This window comes from Bubalus bubalis, chromosome 10 (assembly GCF_019923935.1).
Source record: "Bubalus bubalis isolate 160015118507 breed Murrah chromosome 10, NDDB_SH_1, whole genome shotgun sequence".
Taxonomy (NCBI): Eukaryota; Metazoa; Chordata; class Mammalia; order Artiodactyla; family Bovidae; genus Bubalus; species Bubalus bubalis.
The window spans coordinates 2572928-2594276 of NC_059166.1; the positions used below are offsets into that span (position 1 = coordinate 2572928).

At 48.4% G+C, this 21349-nt stretch overlaps 1 protein-coding gene across 7 annotated transcripts in view; it reads left to right on the top strand.

Moving 5' to 3' along the window:
- The window catches only part of RPS6KA2 (ribosomal protein S6 kinase A2), a 331893-nt gene that overhangs the window by 172877 nt on the left and 137667 nt on the right, over window positions 1-21349 (top strand). The window contains exon 1 of one of the 7 annotated variants that reach the window (XM_044924006.2): window positions 1331-1650. The exons of 5 other annotated variants lie outside the window; for them this stretch is intronic. In XM_044924006.2, coding sequence (XP_044779941.1) covers window positions 1552-1650 — 99 coding nt within the window. In that variant the 5' untranslated portion in view covers window positions 1331-1551. Of the gene's footprint in view, window positions 1-1330; window positions 1651-21349 lie in introns of those variants that run through there. One more of the 7 variants, XM_006067035.4, reaches the window with a different exon arrangement.

Consider the following 21349-nt stretch of genomic DNA (forward strand, 5'->3'; position numbering starts at 1 on the left):
GGTAGTTTGTTAATGAGATTGTCTGGTCCGTGTTTTAAACAAAAATACGTGGACAATGCACAAAAAGAAAACAGAAAAGGCTGCACAAAGTCCAAAGGTCACAAATCTGGCCCGGACTCCAGCCCACTGACGAGCGTTTCTGGGGGGGGGGGGGGGGGGGGGGGGGGGGGAGGGGGTTGGGGGGCGGGAAACTGTGTTCCCCTTTAGGGCAAATCCCCTGCAGCCCTACAGCCAGCTGCTGGTTTCTGAGGGCCCTGAGTCAGGACACTCAGGACACCCGGTAAATCTAACGTTTGGGTAATTTTCTATATATGGAGTCGGAGGTCATGGAAAACGGATGTGTGTCTTTGTTCTCCAAACACAGCCGCGGAGGCTTCCCCAGCTGGGTGCGGCCGCCCTGGGCTGCGCTGGGGTCCACTCATCACCGGGCAAAGACTGGCGCACCCCCAGGTCGGGCGCCCGGGCTGCGGGGACGCGCTCAAGGGGAGGGCCGCTGGGGCTAAGGGGAGAAGAGCGGTGTAGAGCTCACTTGTGCAGGCTCTTGGCGCACCCTCCACCCCGTTTTGTTCCGTTTTCTAGAAGTGTTTGCTAATCAGCAAAGTTTTGTCCTGCACAGAAACGCATGAGGGCCAAGTCTTTATATGGATGCTTTAAGGAAAGAAAACATAATGACATCCCAAGCTAGGAAAACAGCCCAGCAGGCCAACCAAAGAGAAAGAGACAGCGACAGTCGCTGCCGAGCAGCCGCACAGCTCGCCCCGCGCGGCGCCGCGGTCCCCTCCGCGGGCTCATTAGGGATGCGCCGTCGAGGGCGCTGATTGGTGGAAGGGGCGGTGGGGGCGGAGCCACAGCGAGCGCGTACGCGGAAGGACGGGGCGGGGAGAAGAAGCGAGAGCCTGGGGCAGTGGGGCGCTGGGCGCTGATTGGTGGTAGTGGCGGGGAACGAGGGGAGGGGCTGTCCGGGGCTGGTTCTCCCGGGCTGGAGGAGGAGGAGGAGTAGAAGGAGGGGGAGGGGAGAGCCCGGGGCGGCAGGCTCTGATTGGCCGTAGTAGCGGAGGGCCGGGCGTTGCGGCGGGCTCTGATTGGCAGTAGTGGCTGTGGGCGGGGCACAGAGGGGCGGGGCCCCCCGGGGCTGGTCCTCGCAGGCTGGACCAGGAGGAGGAGGAGGAGGAGGAGAGGGAGGGGAGAGCCCGGGGCAGCAGGCTCTGATTGGTCGTAGTGGCGGAGGCCGGGCGGAGCGACGGGCGCTGATTGGCAGTAGTGGTCATGGGCGGGGCGCGGAGGGGCGGGGCTGCCCGGGGCTGGTCCTCGCAGGCTGGACCAGGAGGAGAAGGAGGAGGAGGAGGGAGGAGGCGGGAGCGTTGGGCCCCCGGCCGCTGTGGCCGGCTCGGCCTGCCCTTTGTGCCCGCCGCCCGCGCCCCGCGCCGATGGCCGCCGTGCCGGGCTCCCCGGCCGCTCGCGCCCACGAGAGGACCTGACCCCGCGCGCCTGGGATGCGTCGGGGATGCGCGTCCTCCGGCCCTGCGGCTCCTCGCGGCTGGGCTCCGGGCGATGGAGCTGAGCATGAAGAAGTTCACGGTGCGCAGGTTCTTCTCCGTGTACCTGCGCAAGAAGTCGCGCTCCAAGAGCTCCAGTCTTAGCCGACTCGAGGTAAATGCCCTCGCCTCTGAGCGCGCAAGTACTCCGGTCCCCGCCGCGCCCTGGAGGAGGCTGCGGGTCTTGGGGCAGTCGCGAGCCTTTCCGATTGTCAGATGCGCGGTCACCCTGCGACCTGTGTCAGGGAGCTAAAGTTGAGAGCCTCTCCGATCTTCCTAAAACCGAATGTTATTGTCGGGACTTAGTAAATCCTTGGACGAGTCTTCGGATCCTCAGCGGGAACTAAGCTCTGCCCGCGTTGAATCTCTAACCAGTTTTGTTCACGCTCTGTGCAGGATTTGGGGTAGTCACCCTGGGTGCCCACAGGGCGCTCTGGGTGGAGAGGGTTTCAGCCTGTGCCGTTCGGTGTGGCACCTCAGAAGTCCCAAGTACACAGCTTCCTCAGCCCCACCCTGGGCTGGTGTTGATCACGTTTATTTTACAGAGACCAAAGCCACACAGATACTACCGTGTAGTGTAGATTGTTCGTGAATTTGAAATCAGTGTAGAACTGACAAAAGGGAATTTTTTTTTTTTTTTTTTAGGGCAGCACCACAATCCACCTGGACTAGTCTGAAATGGTGCTCCGTAGTAAAGTGCCTGATGCAATAGCCCTGTGCCTCTGGGTGTGATATGGATTCATTCTGAACCCCAGAGGACCCTTTTCTCCGGTCCTGCATCTTGTCATCTTCGGGTTTCCAAGTGGTCTGTGCACGGTTCTCTAATGTGTTTTGTATTTCAACAATCACATCTTATTTGCATTCCAGTGTCCAAACTACATGGTTGAATATATAGATGACCAAACTGTGAAGCATGTTTAAGTGAAAAAAAGAGACATTGTGGGGGTTTTCATTTGGGGGGGGGGCGTCGAGCTAGTGGACACAACCTAGAGATTTCTTTTGACATTGTCCTCGCCTTTGCCACAAGGCTGGCACCTATGGAGGTTTTGGTGCGTTTGCTTCTAAATGAAGTCACATCAGTGGGAACAATGTCACATTTTTCATCTTGGGTTTCTTTGTCCTGGCTGCCATGATATTAGATACAGGCATGGGTTCTGTAACAAGAGATCTTTAAGCGAAGCTCAGGAGTCGACATGAAAGCAACAGAGAAGTACTTGTTTTAAAAGTTTCTGTTATGAAATCACTAAATCAGAATTTTAAGGACTAGGTAGGATCTTTGTGACTGGTTTCCGCGGATAAAACATATCTTTCAAATACAACTATTCATTCAATAATTCAATAATGGAGGAGGGCTTCCTTTAAACCTCATGAAGCATAAGTTCATTGGGATAAGTCATCTTCCTGGACGTCAGGCTTTTAAAAAACACCAAAGTAGACAAGAATAGAAACTCAGAAGAGTATTTACCTTCATACCTAAATGCCAAGTTTATTATACAGCTTCTTGTCTCCCTCCATTCGTGTCCTTGCCAAGGGGAGGCAGTGAACTCCGGTGTTATTTAGGTAAAGGAGCCTAAACACTGGCCCTCCTGGATGTCAGGAATCCTGTGGGCATGATACATTTACCACTGGTGTTCTGGCCTCAAAAAAGAATACAATAGGAATCAAGTGGGGAGTGGGGACAGAGAAGTGATGTTGCTTCAGTGTGAAAATAAAATTTCTGTACACAAAATAAAACTATAAATAAACCATCAGACATGCAGAAGGTCAAGCGGATGAGGAAGAAATGTAGTCTGTCAGCATGTGATCAGTGAGCAGTTCGTGTGACCCAGGTGCCCTGTCTGGAGGTGGACAGAAGTGCTGATAAAGATGCCCAGCGCTGATTCAGTGCTCCGGTCTCTGCAGACGCTCTCAGCCGCTGCTTATAGTTGATCCCTGTGAAAATCCAGGTAGACGTGTGTTACTGCCCTCACTGTACTGCTAGGGAGGAAAAACCATGAGAGCAAAACCTGAGAATCCTGCTGAAAACTTAACCAAATCATTCTGCAAGTGTTAACTGAGATCCTGCTGTGTGCACACACAGCCTTGTTCTGGGCATTGTAGATCCAAAATACCCAGGACGTAGCTGTCCTGGCCTCATGGTGCCTCCGCCTGGTGGGGGATCTGTTGAGTGCTGACCTGTGCTTCAGTCCAGTAAATCCCATATTCCTGCCCGACTGCCTTCCAGTGTTCCCCAAAGGATCCTGTCTATTCAGTAGCTCAGTCGGTAAAGAATCTGCCTGCAGTGCAGGAGACCTGGGGTTGATTCCTGGGTTGGGAAGATCCCCTGGAGAAGGAAATGGCAACCCACTCCAGTATTCTTGCCTGGAGAATCCCATGGATAGGGGAGCCTGGTGAGCTATATTCCCTGGGGTTGCAGGAGTCGGACACGATTTAGTGACTAAATCACCACCACCATTCATTCATTCATTCAGTTACAGATTAGAGACCAAGAACCACTCACCAAAAAAACGTGAAATTTGAGAAGGAGGTTTGTCAATTATTTGAGGTTGAGAAAGAGGACGTATAAAGTACTTAACACGGATGTGTATTTCCTCTGTTTGGACTAATGAAAAAAATAGCTCATTTTGTAAAAAAAAAAACAAAACTTACTTTTTAATTCTTTCAGTGAAATTTATATTTTAAAATAGACACAGAGACTGAAAAGTTTGTTTTGTTTAAATTAAGTATCTAGTGATATTAACAGGAAAGTAACAGTATTTATTATATTTGGAGATTGAAACAGTATCATCTTTATCAAAAAGGCTCCTGGGGAGAGACTTAGTGTTTCATACTTGCTTTTACATTTGACTTGACTTTTAGGTTTAGAACTCAGCATTTGGTAAACTCTAACGAATAGAGAAGCCAGGTTGCTTAATATAAGATTTGGAATCAGTTTATAAATTACAGCTTCAATGTTTTTAGAGTGTGTCAGCACTGTGCCAGCTGAGTTGGCTAAATCATTGACTGGCAAGGATGATTTTGGGGGCTTCTAAATGGAACTTGGAGATCTTGAATGTATTTCTGTGTGCATACCCTAGAAAGGCTTCAGGGCTCAGCATCTGCCAGACCCTCAACCCCAAGAAAGCTCTGATCTGAGGCCACTGGCAGTGGCCATTGCCTTAGAGCCACAGCACTTCTAGAAGGTGTGACTATTGCCTCGTCTAACTGTCCATTTTATAGTTGAGAAAATGGGGCCCAGGGAAGCAGAATGACTTGCTTGTGCTTCTAACATGTTTGACAGGAAGTTCTTACTATGAGAGCATGTGCTGTCTCTTATTAATTTTAGCCATTTCTGGTTGTGTGTTTTTTTGGAGTTTACCATGGATCAGAAGATGCACAGATGAAGGCTATTTTCATTTTTAAAAAGAAAGCTACTCTAGGGGATATTTTTGGAATGTGCTCCATAACCTAAAATTATCCTAGAGAACCTTTTCTGGAAGTTGGGAAGTTCTCGGTGGGCTTCGCAGTAGCGCCACTGAAATTAGAGTCTCACTTTTACCTCTCATAGCAGGGCAGTTCCTTCAACTCTCCCAGCCTCGTTTTTCTCCTCTGTGAAATGGGGATGATGGTGACTGCTACCTCATGGCTTTATATGATGACTCTGAGCTACTGTACATAAAGGTTTAACATGGAGACTGGAAGATCAAATCAGTAATCAATCATTGTTAGCTATGGGTATTGATAAAGTATTTCCCAGGCTTGTTGATGTTTTTCATATTGTTGAATGTCTACCGGTTCTGTCTGAACCTGAGATTGGACACCCCCCTCACCACCGTCTCCCCCGAGGCCTACAGATCCCATGGCTTCTGCTATGTCCCAGCCTGGTAATTAATTAATCATTGAGATGCCGTCCTGAGCACCCTGGGGAAGGAAAGGCAGAGATCAGTTCTCGCAGACTGTATTCCAGCCTGATTCATCCGATAACAGTGGCCCCACTGGCTAAGATGGAGCTCCCGTCGTCTGGCCGGGATGCCGCTGTTCCTCGTCCTTATCTTGCCTGTCACCTGGGGTCCAGGAATGCATTACAGCGCAGGTCCTGAAGCCGAGGCACCCAGAGCTCAGGCGGGTTCTAGATCAGAAACCGCCCTGCCATTGCTGCGCTGACCTAGCAGATCTTGGGGAAAGAAGCCTGCCCAGCACCCCTCGGTACCCTAGGAAACCTTCCAAGTGTGTGCAGAGCATGGTTCAGGGCTCGGTCAGGTTCAGAAAGGTTGGCCAGGAAACGTTCTGGAAAGAATACTGGGCTTTGATTAATGAAAAGGGATATTGTTTACTCGGGGTAACATTTATCTACCAGTTTGCTAAATGGATCAGTATTCAAGGTTGGTTCATTTAGGGAACGCTTCTTTTGCTTGGGGTTAGCAAAGCCAGGAATTTGGTTCTCTTTGTCATTTCACCTGACTTTGACATTTTTACTGAAAGACAGTTGGGGATGAATGAGAAGGACAAAAGGCAAGTCCTCTCCCTGGGGTGGGGCTTCGCAAGTGGCGCTAGTGGTAAAGAACCTGCCTGCCAAAGCAGGAGACGTCAGAGAGGCAAGTGTGATCCCTGGGTCAGGAAGATCCTCTGGAGGAGGGCGTGGCAACCCACTCCAGTGTTCTTGCCTGGAGAATCCCATGGACAGAGGAGCCTGGCAGGCTGCAGTCCGTAGGGTCCCACAGAGTCGGACACGACTGAAGTGACTTAGCACGCACACACGCACTCCCTGGGGTATTGATAGTGGTAAACTCGAGTGGAGAAGAGCTTCATTCACTTACTTATTTGCTCAATTATCTACATATTCCATGTGCCCTGTGCTAAGCAGTTGAGAGATGAACGTCTAATCCCTGCCCTCAGTGAATGTAACATCCGGTGAGAGAGGCAAAGATACATATGGAAACTGCTGTGTAGGGTGTAAGTCCTGTGAAATCACTGACGTCTTTGGAGTTCAGTGGTCTAATTACATCAATTGTCAATGTGTTCCCATTTCCAACGCTCACAGATAATCAATGATTATCCATGTGCATATATGGATACATTTAACTTACCCTTTTTAAAGGAAACCTGGTATCCTCATAAAGTAAAAGTTAAGGGACTGTTAGCAACTATAGCAATGTTGTCTCCATTCTGGGGAAAAAAAAAGAAAACTTCCTGGAAAGTTAAAGCATTCAAACTTATTCTTGATCCTTGATTGGTAAGCTCTTCTTGATATTGGGAGGTTTCCAGGAAAACCATTTGTAATTAAAATAATTGTCAGGTAGTTTCAGTAAATGCACCCAAAGAAATCCTATGTTAATCTTTATTTTATTGGGCTTTTGGACAGCAGCAACAGCAGGTCAGTGGGACCACAGAAGTAGTTCATTTTCAGCCTCAGCCCGTGCCTTGGCCTGTCCGACTCTTTGGGACCCTATAGACGGTAACTTCCCAGGCTCCTCTTTTGATAGGATTTTCCAGGCAAGAATACTGGAGTGGAATGCCATTTCCTTCTCCAGAGGATCTTCCCCCCACCCAGGGATAGAACCTGTGTCTCCTGGGTCTCCTGCATTGCAGGCAGATTCCTTAACTGCTGAGCTATTGGGGAAGTCTGTTTTAGTGAATACTTAATTTGCTTATTGTTTTACTTATTTATGCTTTGTTCCATTTTGAAGACACTAGACTTAATTCCTTATTTGTGGTCGGCTTATCTTTGCAATTTCATTACATACTTTCTTTCCTTACATCCAGGAAAATACCCCCAAAGTATTGATTCTTATTCAAAAATATGTGAAAAGACAACTAAAAATATTGAGATTTCACCCCTTAAAAAAAATTGTTTGATTGAAGTATAGTTGGCTTGGGCTTCCCAGGGGGCTCAGCAGTAAAGAATTTGCCTGCCAAACAGGAGTTGAGGGTTCAATCCCTGGGGCAGGAAGCTCCCCTGGAGAAGGAAATGGCCAGTGTACTTGCCTGGAGAGTCCCATCGACAAAGGAGCCTGCAGGGCTACAGTCCATGGGGTCACAGAAGAGTCGGACACGACTCCGCGACTAAACAATAATAGTTGGCTTACGGTGTTGTGTTAATTTCTACTGTACAGCAGAGATTCAGCTCTGCATATATATATATATATACACACACATTCATTTTCATATTCTTTTCCATTGTGGTTTATCTCAGGATATTGAATACAATTCCCCGTGCTTTACAGTCGGACCTTGTTGTTTATCCACCCTGTATATAAGAGTTTGCGTGGCCCATCCATCCCTCCCCCGCTCTCCGCCTGCTTGGCAGTGGTTACAAGGCTGTTTCTGCGTCTGTGAGTCTGCTTTGTAGATTCACTCCTTTTTTTCCACCTCTTTGACCTATTCACTGAGCGTCCTCCACCACCCTGATGTAGCCAAGACTTGTGTGTTAGTCACTCAGCTGTGCTCACCTCTTTGTGACCCCATGGACTGTAGTCCACCAGGCTCCTCTGTCCATTGGATTCTCCAGGCAAGGATACTGGAATGGGTTGCCATTTCGTCCTCCAGGGAAATCTTCCCGACCCAGGGATCGAAGCTGGGTCTCCTGCATTGCAGGTGGATGCTTTACAATCTGAGCTACTGGGGGAGCCCTCGCCAAGACTATTTCTGTACATTTTTCACGCATTTAGAAGTGCAGGAATGAAATAAAACACACTAAGCAAAAAAACGGCATATCTGTCCATGTCAACTGCTTTGCCGATTACCCTGGATTGCATGCTGTTTCTTGCATGTCAGGTGGACAGTTTCTTAAATGAGGCAAGTTAATAAGTGGATTGGAGGTGCTGGCACTCTGAGACAGGGGCTGGAGCAGGAGATAAAGAGTGATGTCCGCGCAAGAGCCCAGGTGTGGACTAGTCCCTACAGGGCTCCAGTGGGCAGTGCCCTTTCAGATATGGGGAGACTGGGGGGGACCGTGTTCTGTGTGAGTCCAGCTGGGAACCAGTAGTTTAGCCAGAAAGCCTCTTCACCTTTGGTCCAAGCTTCCGTGTGTGTTAAGTAAGCAAGCCAGTGTAGCTAAAAGCATTCTCTAGAATGCACTGCTATTATTTCCAATGACGCTGGCTTGTGTTGTATTTTTCCCCCAGCAGCATCACGTGTCAGCTGATGTATTTTCACTGGTAAAAGCTAGTAAATTAAACTCAAGTAGGAATTACCAGCAGATAGTCTGTAAAGCTACAGTGTGATTTAATCAAGCAAGCGGCTCAGATACATTCAGTATAAAATATTGTTCGTCATATCTGACTTGCAGCGGGGTAGGAAGCCTTCCCTGCCAGTGAGTTGGCTAAGGAGCTGTCCTGGTGGTGCAGGTGTAATTACACCCCAGGAGCCTGCACCCCGGGGGTAGAGGTGACTGTGGCGGCCGTGAGTCTGTTTCTCACAGTCTGATCGCTGTGGCTGATCCCCAGGCGGGCAAGGGGCCGAGTTTGGAACCACGTGCCGACAAGAGCTCTCCCCCTTCAGACTTGAGCCCGGCTCTCCCAGCCCTTCTTTCCCGCTGGCCGGACCTTGGGCTCCTGTGTCGTCCTTGGTGGGCCCACCGCGCCTGGTTTCAGCAAGAATCCTGCTGTGTCGATTCAGAGAGGACCCTCGGCTAGCCTCAGTGTTTGACCACCCTTGGCCCGTGGTCCAGCTCCTCACCCCCACGACCCCAGGCAAGGTGTGGCGACCCTGACCCGCCTTCAGCTCAGTTTACAAAGAATTGCCCTGCCCCCACCGGCCGCCCACCTGCCCCTGGGCTGCAGATCACCCCCCGCCCTCCTCTTAAGGAACGGGAGCTCCATCTCGGTCCCCTGCGGCAAACCCATGACAGTGGTCCCTTGAATAACGTCTTCCTCATTGTCTCTAGCAAGTGCCAGAATCATTTTTCTTGAGCGGTACCTGTTATTGTTAGAAATCTGCTTGTGTGCCTTGATATCCCTTAAAGGGGGTCCCAGGAACACCACTGATCAGACAGCCCTGACCTAATCCAGCCAGCACACACTCAGTACCCGATCTTTTCCACAAGCTTTGGTTTGCCGGCTCCCAAGGCTGCCCTGATAGCTCAGTTGGTAAGGAATCTGCCTGTAATGCAGGAGACCCCCGGTTCGATTCCTGGATTGGGAAGATCCAATGGAGAAGGGATAGGCTACCCACTCCAGTGTTCTTGGGCTTCCCTGGTGGCTTAGCCGATAAAGAATCCGCCTGCAAAGCAGGAGACCTGGGTTTGATCCCTGGGTTGGGAAAATCCCCTGGAGGAGGGATAGGCTACCCACTCCAGTATTCTGGCCTGGAGAATTCCATGGACTGTATAGTCCCTGGGGTCACAAAGAGTGGACATGACTGAGTGAACTTCACTTTCACTCCAAGGGTCTGCAGGCTGCCCCACCCTGAGAGCCCCAGAACTCGGCTCCTGTGCCCTTCAGGGACAGGAGAGGATGGCAGGGGTGACAGAGAGCAAGGCAGGGGTGCCGTCCCCCCGCCCCGACCCCCTCCCTGACCAGAGGTCCCCTGCTCCCCCCGCTGGCTGCGCTGGGTCTTGCCGGCCTGGTCATGTCCCTCTCCCTCCCGCTGTCGGCCTCACGGGTGGCGAGGCTGCCCTCCGGTTATTAAATGCCCGGCAGGTTGGATGTGCCTGGTGAGGGAAGAGTCTGCCCTCGGGCTCTGTGGCATTGCCCACAACTGGCTGTGATGGACCCCGTCTGGAAGGGGGTCAGCGTGTCGTTGTGGGGAGGAGAGGTTGTCCTCCTGAGCCAGCCTCTCCTCCCTGCCCTTCTGAGGACTTGCCCGCTCCCAGTCAGCCCTGTCCCCACGAAGCCCGCTTCCCTGGGCCGAGCTGCGCGAGGCTGCTGGCAGCTGGCCCGGGGCAGCAACGCTCTCGGCCCGGTCGCTGTCATTTTGAACGTGATTCAGGGAAGTAGCGGCTCTGGCAGAGCAGAGAGGCGCCCACCATTCCTGGGGTCAGCTCGCTAGCGTGGGGCTCAGGAGCCAGTGGAGATGGTCTGACTTCTCAGGAACAAGAACTGCTTTTTCTTTTGGCTCTTCTGCCCTCCTGTATTAAATTAGGGAGATTCAAAGACACAGATCAGAGGACTTCCTGGTGGGCCAGTGGCTAAGACTCCCCGCTTCCACTGCAGGGGACTCGGGTTCGATCCCTGGAGTGGGAACTTGAGATCCCACATGCCACTTGGCGTGACCGAAAGAAAACCCACACGTTAGAGGAGGATTGGTCGGCTTGGGTGTCTGCGTGAGCCGTCAGCGTGAGCCGTGACATTCTGTGTTGGGACACCCGGCCACACTGTCTGCCCGGAGGCAGCTTTTACTTGTTAAAACGCACGGTTATTAAAACATATGGCTGTTAAAATGTGCAGGGGAATCTTTAAGGAACAGGGATGGAGGGATTTTACTTTGAAAGACTCCCTTTTGGAGTAGTTGTGTTGGAAATGCGCTAGTGACTATTGAGCAGATTGCTCGGTCAGGTCTCAGTTTTAACACTTTTGGCCCAGGATAGTTGCAAAGTTTCTGCAGCTAGGTTTAGATATGTCGTTTCAAATATATGTTTTACATCCAAAGGATAGTGTGGATGATCTCTAAGGATGGAAAACGGAGAAAGCTTCTTATTGTGAGCCGTGAGTAGAACATGCACTGGGGAGGGCGCTCTGTGGACAGCTTGCACAGGAAGGGGGAGTGTGGGAGGGGGGCACCTGCTGGGAGGAGGCTGAGGGGCCAGGTGGGGCGGGCAGCCGAGGTGGGGCGGGCAGCCGAGCCTCCTCACGGCCAGTGTGGGAAGGGGCCAAACGTGGAGACACTGTTGCCGTATGCCTTGCTGCTCTGTTTGGTTGACTTTGAATATTAAGTAAAGGAAAAACAAAAACAGATAAAGCAGAAAAGAACACATTTTTAGAACATCCTCGGCTTCTGGCTTTCTGCTTTAGTTTGCAGCTCAGGAAGAGGGCAGGTGGGCTGCCGGAATAAGGGAGCGATGCTTGCTACCTGCCTTCATCCCAGAGAACCCCGAGAAACAGCGTGAGGCTGGGCGTGACTTTTGTGTTTCTAGATCTCAGCAGAGAGAACACATGGATTTGGATGTGTGAGGCACTCAAGACTTTGCAGAATTCACTCCAACAGAGATGTGAATAAAAACGCTGAGGCTGGTGGGCTGTGCTGAAGCCGGTCTGCGGAGGCTGGGCGTGCCCTCGGCTGGGCACTCAGACCCCCGCCGGAGGGCTCCCTCAGCACGTCGCTGTGTTTCCTTTGACTCGACGTTGCGGTTGACGACCACGGAATGCCAACAATCGGCGTAAGAAAGTGACAGTGATTTGTCGAAACGAACCAACTGTAGCCACTGTGACTGCGTTCGTGCGCGCGGGAGGGGGAGGAGGGGCGCATCTGAGAGCGGCCCACGCCGTGCTGGGGCGACTCAGCAGGGGTGACGGACACTTGCCCAGAGCATCTCGGGAGTCTGGGAGCTTAGCAGAGGCCTCTCACCTGCTCTGGGATCCACGTCCCTCCTCCCGGCCCCGCCCCCAGCCTGCTCCATCTGCGGTCGGTCCTCCCTCCAGTCCTTCCCTCCTGTGCCGTCGGCCACGCCCTCCCACCCCCACCCGGGCCCGGCCTCCCCCAGGGAAGCTGACCCGTGGCAGCGATTCAGGGCCAGCACTTTCTCACGAGGACTCTGTCCCTGGAGAGCTTGCGTTTGGTCAGGGACAGCCTGTGGGAGCCAGGGAAAGGAGTCATTGCCGTGTGATGGAGGGTGGCATGGAGCGCGCTGCCCAAGTGCCAGTCTGCAGCGGTGGTCCCTGCTCAGAGCCACGCCCCATCTCAGGAGGAGGGTGCTGGATGGACAAGCCATGAGCAGAGCCCCTCCCTGTGGTTTGGGCTCTGCCTCCCATTCCTGAGGAGTTCTCGGTTTCGGGAAAGTTCACCGGATCACCGACGCTCCTGCAGGGTCAGCAGGGCCTGGGGAATGGTGCTCCCTCGGCTGGTAGGGAGACCCCCCCATCCCCTCTGATGGCGTCCTCCAGGTGGGCCCCGCTCTGTGCGAGCTCTGGGCCTCCCGGCTGTGTGTGAATTTGCATAAAACCTTGAACCCACTTGTGTCTCATCTGGGACCCATGGAGCTGGGCTCTGGGGGCTCTGTGTCCAGGAACAGCCAACAGTGGCTGTCAGGACCACTGTCCTGCTGTGTCCCACACACGTGTTCTCTGTGGCCTGCATCTCCTGCGACACATGTGAAGTCCATGGAGGTCTTTTTGGAAGGTCTCTCTTAGGTATTGGGCTTCCTCAGTGGATCGATTAGTAGTAAAGAATCCGCCTGCCAATGCAGGAGATGCCGGTTCCATCCCTGAATTGGGAAGATCCCCTGGAGAAGGGAATGGCTGCCCGTATTCTTGCCTGGAGAATCCCGTGGACGGAGGAGCCTGGTGGGCTACAGTCCCTGGGGTTGCAAGAGTCAGACATGACTGACCAATTAAAACAACAAACAACAAAACAGTCTCGGGTATTAACTGAACGTTCACCACGTGCCTAGAAATGATCTGTAGGACTTGGGCTCAGAGGGTTTAAATGTAGGAAAAAATGGCCGTGACCTGAGACGAATAATGTGGGGAAGGTTAAAACCACTCAGAAAACACGGCAAAGCCACACATCTGCTTGAGGAGGACCCAAACTGTCGGTCCTTCCGTGTAGGTCCAGCTTACGAACTGGCGCTTGGCGCTTCAGAATCTTCCACAGGCAAAGCGTCTAATCTGCATTCGCAGCGTAGCTGGTCGAGTGTCATCCGCAGTAAAAAGTATGGAAAAGCCGAACGTTGTCATCACTTACAATGTCTTAAAGCAGTAAAATGTCTTTAAAGGGTTGTGAAACTGCCAACATTTTAAAAGCAAATTCATAAATTTCAAAATGTTTTAACGCTAGCAATTTTTAAAAACTAAAATGATGAAAGTTGAATGGGCTTTTATTTTAAAAGCCAGTACTTACCAAGGAATAGGTTTAATTCCAGGGAGGTGGCTTGTGTGATGTCTTAAAGCAATTTCTAGTCCCATTTGAAGGCTTTTGAACTCCGAGTGTGGTTGTGATACATCATTCCACTTCAGAGCCTACAAGTCCTCTGTCTGACTCAGGACAAGCGGGTTGCCCTCCTCTTCCTTCCCTTCTCAGGAGCAGCATGGTTCTCTGAAGGAATCCCTCTGTGCTTCTGACCTCTGGCACCTTTCTCAGGGGCACAGCGGCCGGCTGGGTTGGCTGGGTGCTCCCCACCCGAGCCCCACACCTGGGCTCAAAGTCCGTGGAGCTCATGCCTGCACTGCTGTTGAAAGACCACCACTTGAGGGCCCCAGCCCTCCTGTACCTGGTGGGCCCGATCCCTGGGCTCACCTTCCCCCCGCACCTTTCCCCCAGGGGGACATCCCTGACCACTGGTGGGGTCTGATGCATTTTAGAAACTCTTTAAAGCATTATGGAAATGTAGGACTTCCCTGGTGGCTCAGAAAGTAAAAAATCTGCCTGCAATGCAGGAGACCCGGGTTTGATCCCTGGGTCAGTAAGATCCCTTGGAGCAGGGCATGGTAACCCTCTCCAGTATTCTTGCCTTGAGAATCCCATGGACAGAGGAGCCTGGCAGGCTGCAGTCCATGGGGTCGCACAGAGTCTGACATGACCTGGGGACTGAACAAGCGTATTGTCATTCACACGACAGTGGAAATGCTTGTGAGGAGCCCGCAAGACTGACTTCATAGTTTTCAGTGTCTATGAGGAAAGACTCCAGAATGGAAATTACAAGGATCTGTTTTGCTCCCCTGAATCCTTTGTAACCAACATAATCTATGAATTTCACTCTTCTACAGTATTATGTCAGCATCAGCAGCTCACCTTTGAGTTTGAAAGACGTGGTTATCTGTGGCTACCCTTCATGTGCATTTCATATTTCCAGATACACGTCTGTCACTGAAAGAGTGACAGGTGGTCTCACTCCCAGAGCTTCTCCACCTGGGAGGAAAACAGTAGAGACAAAACCAGGGTTGAAGTGACTATTATTTTTCCAGCCAGCAGGTCTTTCTTGCATTTTATAAGTTTTAAGGTGAAGGGGCCTGAACTATTTGAAAACTAAACAACACGAGTTTCCTTTCTCAGCAAAGGCCAGTGTGAAATACTCACTTTGACAATCTGGAGATTAAAATGATCAGATCTCTATAAATATTTAAGTTTATATGTACATGTAACTACATGTGTGTGTGTATGTGCACACACTACATGTGGTGTTTTCCTGGCCATGGTGATTAGCTCAGAGTTGAGCATGTGGTCTAAGACAGTCAAAATGGATTGTAACTTGGGACCTTTGTTTATTGGCTCTGGAGGAACAAGGAGGCATGGAGCCTGGCAGCTTTCTGAGAGCAGGAGGTTACCCATTCTCCAGGGGAACCGACACACAGAGCCATAGAGAAATGAGGTTGAGCCTTGATCAGCCCATGCCTGAAGTCCTCACTGCCTTAGAACGTTTTGGTTATGTGACCCAACCAGTTTCCCTTATTGTTTAAGCCAGTTTGACTTGGGTTTTTTTAATGCAAGTAAAACCTGACATACTTATATCTAATTAACTCTTTACTAGAATCCTAAAATAAGTATAATTATATCCTTTTCATAGATGAAGAAACTGTATTAAAAAGCTAAAGGGTTTCAGACCCAGAGAGCTGGTCATCCCATTAAAACACAGTGCTGTTGATTTTTATAATTACACAAGAGGGGTGTCTCCTCCATCTCGCTTTCCCTCCCTGCTCGCTTTGCGTGCCACAGAGGCAAAGCTTCTGGCGAGAGCCGAAGGAAGCTGGCAAGCACAGGTGAGGCGGAGAGACCCCAGGGGCAGTTACAGCCTGTCGGCATCTCTGAAGCGGGGAGCGGCTGGATCCGGCCGATGCTCTTATGGTTGTTTGTCCATTTGGATGAAGGGACATATGCAGTGTATCCAACAGTTTTGCAAATGTTGATAGAATTCTGCCAAATGGCTACTTGTAAAGAACAGGGACGTGTCTTAATAGGCTATTAAGGGCATGTCTTAATAGGATGATAATGTATATTATTTGGAGAATATAATAATACCTTTAAATTTATGTTTCAAAACATAGTAGAAACTTTTTTTTCAGGTTTTCCAGTTTAACTGAGATGGGAAATGGAGAAAATTACTTTTTTATTCATTTAAAACCTTGATGCGTTTTTAAAGGTTTATTTCATTGCCGTATAGTTGGTTTACAATGTTGTCCATTTCTACTGTTCAGCAAAGTGATTCGATTGTCCGTATACGTGTCTGCATTCTTTTTCGTATTTTTCTCCATTATGGTTTATCACGGGATATTGCATATAGTTCTTGGTGCGAAAAACTGAACCACATTATGTTCGCATTCGTTCCTCGGTGTTTAGTGACGCTAAGAACCCTTTTGTTCCTTTTCTGTCTACTTTTATTTCTCATAAGTCTCCAGTCTAAAATCTAGACTATGTAAATAATAATTTAAATAAATAGGGTTTCAAAACAATATAGCAGTGGGTATTGACTCTAGAAAGAGTATTGTATTTATTGTACTTAGCTTCCTACTTCATAAAATTATCCAGCATTATAATTCTATGTAAAAATGAATATGCGTATATTCATTTTACAGAATACGCTTTGTGAAAACATTGTAACATTGTTTTCTTTGCATTATTTTCTTACACTTTTGTGCCCAAATTTCTGCCAGCAGTCCCTGTTTACTGCAGTGATTGTGTTTTGATAAATTACTAGAAGGAATTTGTCACATAAAGCAAAAGATTATAAAACTATGATACCCCTGATAAGACTCCAGAGCGAGCAGCTGTTTCTACCCTGAAAGTATCCACAGACTTTGTCCTCAAAGCATTTCTAAGTGTTTGGCGTCACGGGTCATGTAATGTGATTGCCTCAGATTTCATCTGCTTCAACCGTCATGAGTTCATTCCTTTAAATTGTGTCCTTGATTTTTGCTTATAGGTGATGGGCAGAACTCAGGAAATTCACGTTAATTTTCTGTCCCTTGTTCTGCCACCGCTGTCTGTGTTGGTTTGATTATCTTTCCATTCACAGGGACGAGAGAGAGCTTTTTGCATTGACTTCCGTGGTGATGTCATGCTTAATTGGAGAAAAATGACTTGCTTTCATACATTTATTAAATAATAAGTCACGCTCTGTAGTAAATGCCTTCATGCTCCCAGAGCCATTTCAGAATACCTTTTTCATGTATATTTACCAGTATTTCTATCTCTAGCAAGCTCGTGCGTGTGTGTGCTCAGCCACGTCAGTTGTGTCTGACTCTGTGTGACCCCATGGACTGTAGCCCATCAGGCTCGTCTGTCCATGGGATTCTCCAGGCAAGAATACTGGAGTGGGTTGTCATTCCCTTCTCAGGGGATCGTCTTGACCCAGGGATCGAACTCACGTCTGCCTTCATCTCTTGCATTGCAGGCGGATTCTTTACCCCTGAACCACCTGGGAAGCCCCTCTAGAAAGCTGCTGCTGCTGCGTCTTGGTAGCAAAATATATTGTGTTGAAATAAATAGCAAGAGATATAAAGAGGAGATGGGAGTACAGAAATAAATTGAAAACAAGAAAATAAGAGTAAGAAGAGTGAGTGATTCAAAGCTAATAAATGTCCTTTATCTTGAAATAGGGCAGACAGGTATTTTCTGATTACATGAATATTCCAGTTTGTTAATTCCCCATTTCCAAATAAGTACAGATTCATAAAATATGCTGCTGTATTCAGTTGCTCAATCGTATCCGACTCTTTGTGACCCCATGGACTGTAGCCCGCCAGGCTCCTTTGTCCGTGAGATTTTTCAGGCAAGAATACCAGAGTGGGTTGCCATGCCCTCCTCCAGGGGACCTTCTCAACCCAGGGATCAGACCCGTGTCACCTGTGTCTCCTGTATTGCAGGAGGATTCTTTACCTGCTGAGCCATCAGGGAAGCCCCCAATTAACAAAATATGCTTGACACTAAAGCTTTTCTAAATAAAATTAAGCTTTTGATAATTCAGAATATACAATGTTTTAATATTTCTAGTTCAATATAAAAATCCAACCTTGTGGTTCAGCACCATAGCTATAGCAATATTCTATCATAGAAAAATGATGGAATCATTTAATCTAATGGGTCCTGTCTCTCAGTTCTGTTCAGTCACTCAGTCATGTCCGACTCTTTGCAACCCCATGGACTGCAGCACACCAGGCCTCCCTGTCCATCACCAACTCCCAGAGTTTGCTCAAACTCATGTGCATCGAGTCAGTGATGCCATCCAACTATCTCATCCTCTGTCATCCCCTTCTCCTCCTGCCTTCAATCTTTCCCAGCATCAGGGTCTTTTCCAATGAGTCAGTTCTTCATATCAGGTGGCCACAGTATTGGGGCTTCAGCTTCAGCATCAATCCTTCCAATAAATATTCAGGACTGATTTCCTTTAGGATTGACTGGTTTGGCCTCCTTGCAGTCCAAGGGACTCTAAAGAGCCTTCTCCAGCACTGCAGTTCAAAAGCAGCAATTCTTCAGTGCTCAGCTTTCTTTATAGTCCAACTCTCACATCCATGTGTGACTACTGGAAAAACCATTGCTTTGACTAGATGGACCTTTGTCAGCAAAGTAATGTCTCTGCTTTTAATATGCTGTCTAGGCTGGTCATAGCTTTTCTTCCAAGGAGCAAGCATCTTTTAATTTCATGGCTGCAGTCACCATCTGCAGAGATTTTGGAGCCCCCAAAAATAAAGTCTGTCACTGTTTCCATCGTTTCACTTTTCATCAAGAGGCTCTTTAGTTCTTCTTCGCTTTCTGCCGTAAGGGTGATGTCATCTGCATATCAGAGGTTATTGATATTTCTCCCAGCAATCTTGATTCCAGCTTGTGCTTCATTCAGTCTATAGTAACCCTGAAAGTAAACCCAAATCAAGGTTTGTCCATGTGTCTATTACACAGGCACCCTATTTCAAACATCTCATGCAGAGCTGCAGTATGTGAAACAGATTTTGCAGAAGAGCCAGTTTGCTTGCGAGGGGATGAGAGGGTCTCCCAGTGGCCTTCCTGTCCCCTATGGGTCTGTGGCCAGATCACAGGACCCCAGGATCCCAGAGAACCCCAGTTTGAAAGCCAAATCACTCTAGAAAAAAGACTAAGTAACACCTTCATTATCTTTATCTACAGGTTAATCCTCCAGGCAAGTTGACAAACCCCCCTCTATTCCCTCTCCAAATGTCAGCAGAGACCAGGTTGAATTTGGGCTGACCCTACCGTCGGTATATATTCCGGAACTTATGCTTCAGAGTAAATCTCCAATCTTAAATTGTTTAGTTATTCATGGTTAGTTCATTTTTCTCTTTCGTAAGAGTTCTGTTTTTAAACCAGATCCTTAGCTTCCTGGTTGTTTGGATCTGGGAATAAACATGACTCTGTGTCCAACTGTGTATCAGCTGTGGAAGATACAGAGCAAACACCTACAGCCCAGAGCCGCCGAGACTGAAAAAGCCTTTGCTCCTAGAACAGGGCTGGAAAGAGAGTTGGGAGCTTTCTGAGCCACTCACAGGGAGAAGTCATCAGGCCCTGTTACCACGCTCTGCAGAGTTGCGTCTATCTGCACCATATCCAGGGAGATTGCTTTCACATGCCTTGTAGGTCCAAACGGTAGCCAAAATGGTATAGTTTCCCCAAGACTCAAAAGTGACTCCGGATTTTGTCTCCCTCACAGACAGAAATAATCCTGAAGTCTGTAACTAAAATCTACAGGTATTTTTTTTTCTTCCATACACTGCTGCTGCTGCTACTGCTAAGTCACTTCAGTCGTGTCCAACTCTGTGCGACCCCAGAGACGGCAGCCCACCAGGGTCCCCCGTCCCCAGGATTCTGATAGATTGTTAAATTAAATGTGAAGATGTTGAGCCAAACGTTTTTCTATTTTTGTAGTACCAAATTGAGTTCAGTTTACATGGGTATAGGGATACTTGTTAGCAATGCAGTTAAAGTTATCCAACTTCTAAGTCCTGTGTGGTTGCTTTATACCTTTGCTAAGCGAGCATTGTTTATACCCCCAGAAACTTCCATTTTCCATATGTGTTAAATGCCCATCCTAAATTCTCTTGCATTGTCAGGAAGCAAATATCCTGGGCTATTGTCTGTCATACATTCTGCTAGTGTCTTTGGGGGGGTCGGGCGGAGGGGTGTCTTTGAAAAATTCCAAAATTTCCCTGACAACTGACACAGAATTAAAATCAGACACATGAGAAGCATGTACGCTGCTTCATTCTTTAAAGTACATTTTCATGAAAAGCACCAAGAAGGTTCTTTGAATCACCTGTGTGAGTAGCTGTTTTGTCCTAAGTTCCCTTGAATATTATGACTTTTTTTTCCTGTTTTTTCAGAGTTTTATGAGATATAGTTCACATACCATTCAGTTCACCCCTTCACAGAATACAGTGAGTGCCGGGGTTTTTTAGTATATTCACAGAGCTGTATGACCGTCACCACAATCTAGACATTTTCATCACCCCAAAAAGAAACCCATTTCCTGTGACCCTCCATTTCTCTATCCATTGCCCCCCACAACAGCCTGAGTTAATGGCTAATCACTTTTAGTCATTATAGATTGGTCTGCTCTGCACATTTTTTATAAATGCAGTCACAGAATACAAGATGTTTTGTGACTGCCTTCATTCATTTATCATAATGTGTTCATGTTCATCTGTGTTGTAGCAGATATTTCTCTTAATCACCAGATACTCTATTGCATGGACATAGCACATATTATTATCCATGGATCAGCTGACAGACATTTAGGTGGTCTCTTGGTTCAATTCAGTTCAATCGCTCAGTCATGTCTGACTCTTTGCAACTCCATGGACCGCAGCACACCAGGCTTCCCTGTCCACCACCAACTCCCACAGCTTGCTTAAACTCATGTCCATCGAGTTGATGATGCCATCCAACCATCTCATCCTCTGTCATCTCCTTCTCCTCCTGCCTTCAGTCTTTCCTAGCATCAGGGTCTTTTCCAAGGTGTTAGTTCTTTGCATTAGGTGGCCAAAGTATTGGAGTTTCAGCTTTAGTATTAGTCTTTCCAATAAATATTCAGGACTGATTTCCTTTAGAATTGACTGGTTTGACCTCTTTGCAGTCCAAGGGACTCTCTAGAGTCTTCTCCAACACCACAGTTCAAAAGCATCAATTCTTCAGGGCTCAGCTTTCTTTATGGTCTAACTCTCACATCCATACATGACCACTGGAAAAACCATAGCTTTGACTACACGGACCTTTGTCTGCAAAGTAATTTCTCTGCTTTTCAATATGCTTTCTAGGTTGGTCATAGCTTTTCTTCCAAGGAGCAAATGTCTTTTAATTTCATGGCTACAGTCACCATCTGCAGTGATTTTGGAGCCTCCCAAAATAAAGTCTGTCACTGTTTCCATTGTTTCCCATCTATTTGCCATGAAGTGATAGGACCAGATGCCATGAACTTAGTTTTTTGAATGTTGAGTTTTAAGCCAATTTTTTCACTCTCCTCTTTCACTTTCATCAAGAGGCTCTTTAGTTCTTCACTCTCTGCCATAAAGGTGATGTCATCTGTGTATCTGAGGTTATTGATAGTTCTCCCAGCAATCTTGATTCCAGCTTGTGCTTCATCCAGCCCAGGGTTTCTCATGATGTACTCTGCATAGAAGTTAAATAAGCAAGGTGACAATATACAGCCTTGATGTCCTCCTTTCCCAATTTGGAACCAGCCTGTTGTTCCATGTCTGGTTCCAGTTATTGCTTCTTGACCTGCATACAGATTTCTCAGG